Below are 13570 nucleotides of genomic sequence, written 5' to 3'. Positions count from 1 at the left end.
TTGGAACAGTTTGAATCTGATGAAATATGTGGGAATTGTGGAACTTTGAAGAATGTCCCATTCATTTCAAGGGGAATTTCAGAAAAAATTAGGAATTTCGGGAAAAGCGGGATTTTTTTTCTGAAAATGGTAAAAAAACTTGAATGGTCGGAATGAATTGAAATGGTTGGTGTTGAAATTTTGTGAAATGTTGAAGTAATAACATTTTGAATTGAGGAATGGTATTATGGAATTCCTGGAATTTTGGGAAAAATAGGAAATTTTACAGTTCAAAAAATAACTTCGTTTTTTTGGTCCTGATTAAGAGGAATGTTTTGACGGGGGAACAGTTGAAGTGGGTTGAAAAATGTGGAAGGAGTAGTCGCCAGAAAAAAGGGTGGAAATAAGGCTTGGGAAAAGCAGGAATTCTGGAAAATCCTGGAATATTTTTTTTAACTTGGAAAAAGGGTAGTTTGAATTTACAGAATGGTGGAATGGTTGAAATGGGTTGGAAAAATGTGGAAATGGTGAAAGTTTGAAAAATGGCATATTAATTTTAAAAATGGACCTGGAATTCGGGGAAATCTGGGAATTTTTGGAATTTGTCAAGGAAAAAGCCCGCCATTCCCCAATAGGCTGAACAGTTTGAAGTTGGAACGGTTTGAATCGGGTGAAAAACATTAAGCGGGAATAATGTGAGCTGGTGTGTAAATATTTTAATGTTTTCTTGTTTAAATAAGGGCCCTATTCTTACTCATTTTGCTGCATAAAAATTTGACACAACAGTAAAACCTCCCCTCCCTTAATTTACCGACACAATATTATCACTTACACATTTTAATTATTCTTAAAATATTGCAAGGATATTCTCCTATAACTTAATTTTAGTTAATTAACACTCTTTCATACTGACCAGTACATACATACATACATACATACATATATACATACATACATACATACATACATACATACATATTTACATACATACATACATATATACATAAATACATACATACATACATACATACATATACATACATACATACATACATACATACATATATATACACACATACATACATACATACATACATACATACATACATACATACGGATACATGATGTCGTTATGGGAAAGTAAACGCTCTATGACACTTCAGCTAATAATGTAGTTCAAATTCAAATGAAGGACCGAGCGAGAGGATGAGGAACAACGCACAACACCACACAGACACACAAACACACAACAAACAGCAAGCCAAAGCACATAGACGTAGTGTACACACACACACACACACACACTAGAAGCGTAATGGAGGTGTAACATTGCAACGCTTAGTTTATTTGGACTTGTTGTCAATTTGAGGCACTTCAATCTTCTCCCCGGTGAGGAACTGCCAGATACCTCCTCTGTAGTTCTCATTTCCCAAAGCGTACAGGAAAACGTTGAAGGTGGGGGACGTCTTGGCCAGGATGGGGGCCATCTGGGGGACACACGTGTGCAGGGGAGATATTGTTATTAGAGCTGAGGAAGCGTACACAAACGTCAAATAGGTGTGAGTGTGTGTGTTTTCTTGTATTTCTACCCTTCTTCGACAAGGAAAAGTACCTTCCATATGAGGACCGGTGAACAAGTTAGTACATAAATCATGGTCCCAATACGGAAAACCATCGCATCTAATAGAGAATGTCTCATTTGCACCCCTGGTGGTGAAATCTGTCAAAATTAGGGTGGTCCCAAAAAGGAGGGATTTTTCTAATTGACTGTGTGTCGGTTTTAAAGTGCTACCCCTCTGGTCAACATATGAAATAACAAGTGTGTGTAAAAATTTGAAGTGCTCCTCCTTCTGGCTAACATATGAAATAACAAGTGTGTGTAAGAAATGGAAATGCGCCCCCTTTGGCCAAAATTAATTTAAAAATAAATAAATAAATATGTTTATATACTGTAATAACTTGAAGTAAATAATGAAAATTAAAAACCAATTACCGTATTTTTCGGACTATAAGTCGCAGTTTTTTTCCATAGTTTGGCCGGGCTCCAGTGCGACTTATATATGTTTTTTTCCTTCTTTATTATGCATTTTCGGCAGGTGCGACTTATACTCCGGTGCGACTTATACTCCGAAAAATACGGTACACATTTTTTTTTTTTTAGTAAAAACAGTATTTTTATCACCATATGTCGACTTGTTTCTTAGAAAATTGGGAACAATTTCTCATATTCCTTCTGTTTCTATAATATTGCAATATTTTCTCGTAAAATTATTACTTTTTTTTATGTGAAATTATTACCTTTTAATGCAAGACGGTGACATTTTTCATATAAAATTCTGACTTTTATCACAATGTCGCTAATTTTTTTGTTGTTCTTGTCAAATAGTGACATTTTTTGAGTAAAGTTACGACTTTTGTCATAATTTCGCGGAGTAAAATTCCGATTATTATTATAACATTGCCAACATTTTGAAGTTTTCTTTTAAAATTGTGACTTTTGTCGAGTAAAATGACGACTTTTTTAAATAAAATTGCCAAAATGTTAAGCTTTTCCTTGTAAAATTGCGACTGTTATTGAGTAAAATTCCAACTTTTATCATAATATTGCACAAATGTTCAGTTCTTCTTGTAAGATTTTGACTTGCGTTGAGTAAAATTACGACTTTTATTATAATACTGCCAAAATTCTAAGTTTTTCTTGTGAAATTGTGACCTTTTTCTTGTAAAATTCCAACTCATTTTTCACAACAAGCTTTTTTATAATTGCATACTATGTATATATTATTAATGTTGTAAATACAAATCTTTATATATCTAGAAAGGGTGGCCCTAAAGAGGTAGGCATTTTTCGGAGGTCTCAAGAAGGTAACAAATACAAGAATTTGTGTGTGTGTGTGTGTGTGTGTGTGTGTGTGTGCGTGTGTGTCGCTCACCATCCTCAGCTTTGGTGAGACCAGGTTGGCGTTCTCCACGGCGGCGTAGAAAGCCAGGATGCCATAGGGGCCCCAGCACAGCAACATGGTCTTAAGAGGAGTGTTGGGGTTGAACTACAGATGGGGGCAAACAAAAGAAAGTCCCATAAGTTCACAATAGTCTATAATTAGGATATACATGCTTTAAACGTGGTTACATATCAGATCTTCTGGCAAAAGGAAGCCTGGCTGCATACTTGTAATATTACTGTAGTAAATCTTCATTTATTTCTAGCAAAGGGACTGTACAGAAGTAAACAATGTCTCACGATTTGGCAATCAGCAGCCTATTCTGGACAATTATGCAGTTTGAGACACCATTACGAACACAATTAGTTAATAACCGCTTAGTGCGGTGATTCTCAAACTGTGGTATGCCAAAGAATCACTGGATTTAAAGTACAGTGTTTTATACCCCTATATTCAAACACAGTGTTACTGTTCAGACCGTGTGTAATGTTACCTAGGCTAAACGTATTAAATTTGCTTGTTAAATGAAGCCTTGACCGTGTTTTAATCAATACTTAGGCCTAATACGCTACTACATTTGCGTAGTTATATGTGCGCTGAATCTAATGTTTTATAGCAGTCAACGGTAAGCCAACTTAGTCCGTAACCACCTTATAAACCAAGAATAACCACTTCATGTTAGCCGCTTTCACACGGAGATGCCCCAAAATTTGAGCGTCTGAAGCATGTATCTATTAACATGTGATATTTATCATATACTGTCTATTAAGGGTGTCCTAACTTTTACCACTGAGGGCGACAGAATGAAAAATCAAAGGATGCGTGGGGCGGTATAGCTCGGTTGGTAGAGTGGCCGTGCCAGCAACTTGAGGGTTGCAGGTTCGATCCCCGCTTCCGCCATCCTAGTCACTGCCGTTGTGTCCTTGGGCAAGACACCTTACCCACCTGCTCCCAGTGCCACCCACACTGGTTTAAATGTAACTTAGATATTGGGTTTCACTATGTAAAGCGCTTTGAGTCACTAGAGAAAAAGCGCTATATGAATATAATTCACTTCATTTTGATCATTTTCAGTTGAATATATCGATTTTTCAAAAAACAAACAAAAAAAAAAACCTGCCTGCGTGTGAGCTTTGTGTTGTTAACCTCAATTTGTCAGCATTTTCTTGTTACATTACACCAGTTTGTTCTTTTATCCCACTTATTATGTTTTGTTCTTTTTATTAATAGTATTTTCAGAATGTGTCTGGGGCCATTATAAAATTAGTTGCAGGCTGCGAATGACTCCCGGGCTGCACTTGGGACACCCCGTATATTAATAAAATAATATACACATTGTAAATTATATATACTTTTCTTTGTTACTTATTTCCATCCATCCATCTTCTTCCGTTTATCCGAGGTCGGGTCGCGTGGGCAGCAGCCTAAGCAGGGAAGCCCAGACTTTCCTCTCCCCAGCCACTTGGTCCAGCTCTTCCCGGGGAATCCCGAGGCGTTCCCAGGCCAGCCTGTAGACATAGTCTTCCCAACGTGTCCTGGGTCTTCCCCGTGGCCTCCTACCTACCGGTCGGACGTGCCCGAAACACCTTCTTGGGAGGCGTTCGGGTGGCATCCTGACCAGATGCCCGAACCACCTCATCTGGCTCCTCGATGTGGAGGAGCAGCGGCTTTACTTTGAGCTCCTCCCGAAAGGCAGAGCTTTTCACCCTATCTCTAAAGGAGAGCCCCGTCACCCGGCGGATGAAACTCATTTCGGCCGCTTGTACCCGTGATCTTGTTCTTTCGGTCATAACCCAAAGCTCATGACCATAGGTGAGGATGGGAACGTAGATCGACCGGAAAATTGAGAGCTTTGCCTTCCGGCTCAGCTCCTTCTTCACCAAACCGGATCGATACAGCGTCCGCATTACTGAAGACATCGCACAGATCTCACGATCCACTCTTCCCTCACTCGTGAACAAGACTCCGAGGTACCTGAACTCCTCTACTTGGGGCAGGATCTCCTCCCCAACCCGGAGATGGCACTCCACCCTTTTCCGGGCGAGAACCATGGACTCTGACTCGGAGGTGCTGATTCTCATCGCAGTCGCTTCACACTCGGCTGCGAACCGATCCAGTGAGAGCTGAAGATCCTGGCCAGATGAAGCCATCAGGACCACATCATCTGCAAAAAGCAGAGACCTAATCCTGCAGCCACCGAACCGGAACCCCTCAACACCTTGACTGCGCCTAAAAATTCTGTCCATAGAAGTTATGAACAGAATCGGAGACAAAGGGCAGCCTTGGCGGAGTCCAACCCTCACTGGAAACGTGTCCGACTTACTGCCGGCAATGCGGACCAAGCTCTGACACTGATCATACAGGGAGCGGACCGCCACAATCAGACAGTCCGATACCCCATACTCTCTGAGCACTCCCCACAGGACTTCCCGAGGGACACTTGAAGTGCCATCCCATGGAATTGTCCAAAATGTTTTGGTATCCTGGAGCATTCAAAGTTCCTTTCACTGGAACTAAGGGGCCAAGCCCAACTCCTGAAAAACCAACCCCACACCATAATTCCTCTTCCACCAAATTTCACACAATGCAGTCCAAAATGTAGCGTTCTCCTGGCAACCTCCAAACCCAGACTGGTCCATCAGATTGCCAGATGGAAAAGCGTGATTCATCAGTCCAGAGAAGGCGTCTCCACTGCTCTAGAGCAGTGTTTTTCAACCACTGTGTGCCGCGAGATATTGTCTGTTAAATTATGCAACTTCACCTAATTGGTCCAAAAAATATTTTTTTGCAAATCAATAATTATAATCTGCAAATACTGTGCCGTTCCTTAGTGTCCGTGCTGTGTAGAACTCGGCTGTAGAACTGTGATCCCAATATGCAGACCACAGCATGCAGGTAAAAGAGGTATGTAACGCTTAAGCCAAAAATGAACAAAAGGGAAAGGAAAAGGAACTGAAGCATAGGGAGGGCTATGTAAAACGACAGTAAAACTGAACTGGCCACAAAGTAAACAGAAACAGAATGCTGGACGACAGCAAATACTTGCAGCGTGTGGAGCAAAGACGGCGTACACAAAGTACATCCTTACATGACAATCAACAATGTCCACACAAAGAAGGACAGCAACAACTTCAATAGCCTTGCTTGCTAACACAAAGTAGTTGTGGGGAATAGCGCTCTAAGGAAGACATGAAACTGCTACAGGAAAACACCAAAATAACAGCACAAGACAAGAACTAAAGCACTACACACAGGAAAACACCAACAAACTCAAAATAAGGCACGAGGAGGACCTGGTGGAGTTTAATTTTTTTAACGTTTTCTGCTGGTGGTGTGCCTCCAGATTTTTAAATGAAAAAAATGTGCCTTGCCTCAAAAAAGGTTGAAAACAACTGCTCTAGAGTCCAGTGGCGACGTGCTTTACACCACTGCTTCCCACGCTTTGCAATGGACTTGGTGATGTATGGCTTAGATGCTGCTGCATGGCCATGGAAACTCATTCCATGAAGCTCTCTGCATACTGTACGTGGGCTAATTGGAAGGTCACATGAAGTTTGGAGCTCTGTAGCAACTGACTGTGCAGAAAGTCTTTGCACTATGCGCTTCAGCATCCCTGCGATGAGGTGGCGACTTGTCCAGAGTGTACCCCGCCTTCCGCCCGACTGTAGCTGAGATAGGCTCCAGCGCCCCCGCGACCCCAAAGGGAATAAGCGGTAGAAAATGGATGGATGGATGGCTTCAGCAACCGCTGACCTCTCTCTGTCAGTTTACGTGGCCTACCACTTGGCGGCTGAGTTGCTGTTGTTCCCAAATTTCACTTTTCTTATAATAAAGTTGGCTTTGGAATATTTAGGAGCGAGGAAATTTCACGACTGGATTTGTTGCACAGGTGGCTGCCTATGACAGTTCCACGCTGGAAATCACTGAGAGCGGCCCATTCTTTCACAAATGTAAGAATGAAATAATTTTTAGTTTTGAAAAACAAGTTTGGAGATACTGTACATGCGTCACTTTTTAATTCTCAGCTCTTTCACACAGCAACACGGAACCCCGCAATCACACATAATTTGATGCACAACGACGCCACCAAATTCTTGTTGGACACTGACAATTGCTTCCAACTAGGGATGTCCGATAATGGCTTTTTTGCCGATATTCCGATGTTGTCCAACTCTTAATTACCGATACCGTTATCAACCGATACCGATATATACAGTCGTGGAATTAACACATTATTATGCCTAATTTGGACAACCAGGTATGGTGAAGATAAAGTCCTTTTTAAAAAAAAAATTATAAAATAAGATAAATAAATTAAAAACATTTTCTTGAATAAAAAAGAAAGTAAAACAATATAAAAACAGTTACATAGAAACTAGTAATGAATGAAAATGAGTAAAATTAACTGTTAAAGGTTAGTACTATTAGTGGACCAGCAGCACGCACAATCGTGTGTGCTTACGGACTGTATCCCTTGCAGACTGTATTGATATATATTGATATATAATGTATATTAATAACAGAAAGAAATAACCCTTTTGTGTGAATGAGTGTGAATGAGTGTAAATGGGGGAGGAAGGTATTTTAAGTTGGTGCACTAATTGTAAGTGTATTTTGTGTTCTTTATGTTGATTTAATAAAAAAAACAAAACAAAAAAACACACCGATAAAAAAAAAAAACGATACCGATAATTTCCGATATTACATTATATTACATTTTAAAGCATTTATCGGCCATATATGTTCGATATTATCGGACATCTCTACTTCCAACGTGAGTGGAAGGTGTTAAACTTCACCGCCGCGTTCCCAAAGTCGACTCCACACCGTCTGCACGGCGGGATTACAGAAAATGTAGTTTATTTTCCAGACCAGCCGACGGAAAAAGCGCCAGAAAAAAAACTACACTCGCCAAGTTTTCATCACATGACTGCATTATTGTGAATATTTCAAACGGCAATACCGCGGTATTTACATCCCTAATTCATACGGATGCACAGGTGCAGGGGGGTGCTTGGATTCCAATGGGGAACAAAAAAAAACATTGGCATAAACTAGTGCTGTCCCGATACCAATACGGGTACCAAAATTATTTCGATACTTTTTGGTACTGTTAGAGCCATTTACTCTTTCTGTCCGTCAAATTTATGACGTCACTAAAAGGGTTGGCTCAAGGCCAAGTGCCAGTCTACTTAGGGAGGGGCTGGGATCTTGCTCAGGTGTTGCTGAGTAGAGGTGCAACAGTTTTTGACTGTGCCAGGCTATGATTTGTTTGCTCCCGTTTATTTTCCGTTTTTTGTTACAAAGTGAGTTTGATTTATGACTGTATGTTAATAAATATTTGTGTTAAACAAGGACACAATTTTGGACATCAATTATTAGCCAGCTGCACACGTCTAAACTAGCTTCAGTTATATTCGGCAACCAGTAGCAGTAATAGTATAGGACTTTACCGCTACACTTAGTCAAAAACTGCCTCATCGGAACGCGAGTTGTTTATTGGGAAGCAACAAGCTACGAGGCTGGTTTTGGAAGAGGAACGCACGGGCCGCTGTCAGCGTCTGTTTGGCGACCGGCGGCGGAGGAAACGGATCGGCGAAGTGGTGGAGACCTTCTGCAATCAAGCTCTGCATCGACAGCTACGAGTCCCACTGGAGAGCTACAGGGTCGCTCATTGGGGACAGCAGCCAGCAGCAGCAGCAGATCATCCCACCGAGCCAAGCCTCGCGCATGCGTGCTGTGCGTGGAGGAGGACGCGGAGCAGCGTTGAGCCCGTCCTACACCTGTGTGGTATGTTTTAGCGGCGCGCCGACATAAACAAAAGCAAAACGGCCATTGTTAAAATGTGTGCACACAAATATTGAAAAAATCCAATGCATTGGTGACTATTTGACTTGACTTGCGCGCGGGTTGAAAAACTTTGACTTTTTCCAAATGGAGGAGGAGGGAGCACAAATGTGCGCTGATGAACATAAACAGCCACAGGAGGACAATGTGGCTGAACGTGACAATGTTGGGCAAGGGGTTGAAGGGAAAAAACGTGTGGTAAAAATGACACCCAAGGCTCTAGGTCACAAAATTGAAAGTTTGAAAGGGGAAAGAAAATTAAAGTTGCAAAGACTCTCAATGCTGAAAGAGGGGGTCATTGCCGTGTTAAATGACGAAACACGTTCACATGAGCTAAATGAGGAATTTAGCAGGTTTATGGGTTTTTATCATGAAACCAGAAAAGTGCACATAACTTTGTTGTCTCTATTGCCAGATGATGAGTGTACTAAACATGAGACATGGTACAAAGCAAAAATGTTGAATTTTGATGGTTTTATTGACAAGGTTGACAGGTTGATGTATTCTCAAAACGATGAAGTTGAAAATGATGGTTCTGCTGTTGATGGTTTTGAAAATGAAAGTGTACAACCCCATGACAGCATTTCAAATGTTCAATCCAATGTCTTATCAAAGCTCAATAATTCCACAGCCTCAAACAAAAGCAAAATGTCTTCCACTTCTTCTGCTCGCATAATAGCAGAGGCAGATAAGGCAGCACTTATTGCCCGTGCTATTGCTCTAAAAGACATTCATGCATTGTAGGCGCAGGCAGCAGCTCTAAAGAGGAGACAAGATGAGCAGGCAGCAGCTCTAAAGAGGGAACAGGAGGAACAAACAGAGGCCTTAAGGAGGAAAAGGGAGCAAATGGAGTTGGATGCTAAAATAGCAGCCCACAATGCTAAATTGTCTGTCCTCCATGAAGCCAGTGTTTCTGGCAGGAGCAAAAAGTCTGATGAAATGGAGTCCTATTATAGGCAAGGGACAAAATTGAGAAAAGTGCCTGTACAACAACTTCAGCAGTCTGTTAAAGCTGCTCCTTCCGAGCTTCACACAGCCAAGAATGCCCCAAACAAGGTTCATTCACACCCTCAACCAAACAAACCACTTCGCTCATCAACTTTGGATCCTGTGGAAAACCAATCAAGGCAACATTTACCTCAAGCAGCTCAATCATTTCAAGGCAATAACACAATACCAGGTGAATTCCACACTATATTACAAAGGCAAAATGAAATGATGGCACTCCTGGTTCAAGCACAAACCTCCCAATTACTTCCACACAGACACATTCCGGTTTTTGAAGGTGACCCATTGCAGTTTCAGGCTTTCATAAAAGCATTTGAGCATTGTGTAGAGGCAAAAACCAATGATTGTGGTGACTGCTTATATTATCTGGAGCAGTTTACCAAAGGACAGCCGAGAGATTTGGTGCGCAGTTGCCTCTATATGCCTACAGAGAGAGGCTATGCTACAGCAAAACGCCTACTAAGGGAACACTTTGGAAATCCTTCAAAAATAACAGCAGCCTACCTGGACAAAATCATGGTTTGGCCAAACATCAAGTCTGAGGATATAAAAAATCTCCAAGCTTTTGCACTCTACTTGCGAGAATGCTCCAATGCGATGGAAGAGCTGCAATACTTGGACGAGCTCAATATTCCAGCTAGCATGAAGATGCTCATACAAAAGCTTCCTTACAAATTAAGGGACCAGTGGAGAGGAAAAGCAGCTGGCATTGTTGACACACAAAAGCGACGTGCTTGTTTCATAGACATTGTGAAATTTATTGAACAGCAGGTCAGAATTGCTTCAAATCCTGTCTTTGGTGACATTCAGGACATTCCTCAAAATAAAACAATAACCAAACCCAAGCCTATGCATCAAAGCAAATCACAGTTCAGAAGAAGCAGTTTCGCAACTCATGTGGCAGTTGCCACTGAACCTAAATCGGATCCAAACCTGGATAAGTTTGTTAACAGAGGCATCTACTTCTCCAAGACAAACTCTTATTTCCTGTCTTTATTGTAAAAGTGAACATGCATTGGAGCACTGTCCAATACTGGGAAAGAAGGCGCACAGGGAAAAGCTTGACTTTTTAAAAGAAAAAGGCCTGTGTTTTGGTTGCCTGTGCACAGGGCACTTTCAGCAAGAGTTGCGACAGGCGCATCACTTGCTCTTACTGCAACAAGACACATCCCGAAGTGTTACATATTCACAGGAGGCATCTGGAAAGTGGAGGAAATAGCCATCTGCCAAAAATAGAAGCAAAGATTTGCACTACATCATCAACTTGTGGCCATACAGGGGCTGGCAACTATGGAATTTTACCTATCCTGCCCGTTCAAGTGAAGTGCTCAAAGGGCAGCAAGATAGTCCAGACATACGCTTTCCTAGATCCAGGAAGCACAGGGACCTTCTGTTCTGAACAGCTACTGAACAGGCTGAATACAGAAGGCCGAAGAACAAGAGTCCACTTGCGCACCATGGGGCACAGTAAGGCGGTCCCTAGCAGCGTTGTAAATGGCCTGAAAATCTCTAATCTTACTGGCAGTAAGTTTTTTGAGCTTCCCGATATGTTCACTCAAATGCAGATGCCTGTGGGTACTAACCATCTGATCAGTGAAGCAGAGCTAGATAAGTGGCCTTACCTCAAAGGCATCAAAATCCCTCGACTAACTGCCAACGTGGACCTGTTAATTGGTACCAACGCCTCCAAGTTAATGGAACCATGGGAGGTGATTAACAGCCACGGAGACAGACCCTATGCTGTCAGAACCCTACTGGGGTGGGTAATTAATGGGCCAATACAAGGCAACAACCAGCATAATGGGAGCCCCACAGTTACTGTTAACCACACCATCGTTAACAGGTTGGAGGAACCGCTTACCAACCAGAGCATTGGCGGAACACAATCAGCCCAAAAGTCCAATGAGTGGACTCAAAGCTTCCGCATTGAAAAAGATGAGCAAGAAAAGTTTTGCAGTGGGAGAAAAAACTTGCTTTGGAAAAGGAGAGGCAGGAGAGAACATGCTTTGGCCAAAAAGCAGGAAGAGCGAGAGCAAGCTCTGGCCAGAGAGAGAGCTCTAGAGCTAGAAAGACAAAGAGCCTTGGAGCAAACACTTCTCCAGCAGCAACACGAGGAGAAGGAAAAGAGAGAAATAGAAAAGGCAACACTCAAAGTTTGGAAGCAGAAAGAAGAGGATCTGTACTCAAAGAGAAGATGGAGGCAGAGTCTATATCGCTGACCTTTTTTGGAAAAGGTGGATTCGCGAGTATTTACCGTTGCTACAAGAGCGACTAACGTGGACAAATGGAAAAAGGATGCTTCAGCACCAAGAGGAAGTTGGATACTTAGAAGAATACTGGTAACCTTTCCTGATAAGAAAGGCCTTGTACGCTCAGTCTGCAAACCAAAACGAGCATAATTGAAAGACCCATAACAAAGATATGCCTTCTATGTGAAGGTATGGAGTAAATTAATTGCATTATTGCAAAAGGGAACATGAAAACCAAAGAAAAAAGGTTTTGTTTTGGTATTATGGCTCTATTTGTATGTATTTATTTTTAATTCAATTGCTCTGTTCATCACACCAGTAGCAATTAGGGGCTGGTGTGTTAGAGCCATTTACTCTTTCTGTCCGTCAAATTTATGACGTCACTAAAAGGGTTGGCTCAAGGCCAAGTGCCAGTCTACTTAGGGAGGGGCTGGGATCTTGCTCAGGTGTTGCTGAGTAGAGGTGCAACAGTTTTTGACTGTGCCAGGCTATGATTTGTTTGCTCCCGTTTATTTTCCGTTTTTTGTTACAAAGTGAGTTTGATTTATGACTGTATGTTAATAAATATTTGTGATAAACATGGACACAATTTTGGACATCAATTATTAGCCAGCTGCACACGTCTAAACTAGCTTCAGTTATATTCGGCAACCAGTAGCAGTAATAGTATAGGACTTTACCGCTACAGGTACTTTTCGATACTTTTCTAACCACAAAAAATTGCATTATTGGCTTTGTTTTAACAAAAAATCTTACAGTACATTAAACATGTTTTTTATTGCAAGTTTGTCCTTAAATAACATTTTAGAGGTACCGAATATGATTGTGGAGGGGGGCGTGGCATGCGGGCCTGCAGCGGAACTGGGTGTGCCAGGACCGGCCTCGAAGTCAGCAACAGGTGCGTAGATGGCCCACTTGGGCCTTGTTATCTAATCACCTGTCGCTCTGTATAAGCAGCAACCGGGAGGAGAGACGTTGTGGGGAGCTGGAGCAAGAGCGCGAGCACAGACTGATAGCAAAAGAAAGACACACAGACAATTGCTGAAAAGCAACCTGAGGAAATTATTACAGAATAAACTGTATTGTAACCCTGAACCGGGCTCTCATGTCGGTGATTGGTGGTCAGAAGAACCCCCTGGAGGGCATCCTCCACAATGATTCATTAGTATCGCGGTACTATACTAATACCAGTATACAGTACAACCCTAGCATAAAAAACGTGGCTGTAGGTAACCTCCTGATTATTATTATTTTGAATTGACTCCACACGATGCTGCATGCACTTTGAAATGTTGGTGTGCAAGTGGTGTGACATGTTTTTACATTTGTCAGAGGCGTTAACGCTGGATTACAACTAGGGATAAATGCTTTAAAATGTAATATCGGAAATTATCGGTATCGGTTTCAAAATTATCGGTATCTGTTTCAAAAAGTACAATTTATGACTTTTTAAAACGCCGCTGTGTACTCGGACGTAGGGAGAAGTTCAGAGCGCCAATAAACCTTAAAGGCACTGCCTTTGCGTGCCGGCCCAGTCACATAATA

The 13570-nt window shown here is 41.8% G+C and overlaps 1 protein-coding gene across 1 annotated transcript in view; it reads right to left on the bottom strand.

The window, feature by feature from the left end:
- Positions 1 to 1303: 1303 nt before the first annotated feature.
- Positions 1304 to 13570, bottom strand: part of rgra (retinal G protein coupled receptor a) — a 28875-nt gene continuing 16608 nt past the window's right edge. The window contains exons 6-7 of the mRNA XM_061938854.2: positions 2913 to 3026; positions 1304 to 1466 (exon numbers count right to left, since the gene is read on the bottom strand). Coding sequence (XP_061794838.1) covers positions 1323 to 1466; positions 2913 to 3026 — 258 coding nt within the window. The 3' untranslated portion in view covers positions 1304 to 1322. The remainder of the gene's footprint in view (positions 1467 to 2912; positions 3027 to 13570) is intronic.

This window comes from Nerophis lumbriciformis, linkage group LG02 (assembly GCF_033978685.3).
Source record: "Nerophis lumbriciformis linkage group LG02, RoL_Nlum_v2.1, whole genome shotgun sequence".
NCBI classification, from domain to species: domain Eukaryota; kingdom Metazoa; phylum Chordata; class Actinopteri; order Syngnathiformes; family Syngnathidae; genus Nerophis; species Nerophis lumbriciformis.
This window is presented reverse-complemented; position numbering and strand designations above follow the sequence as displayed.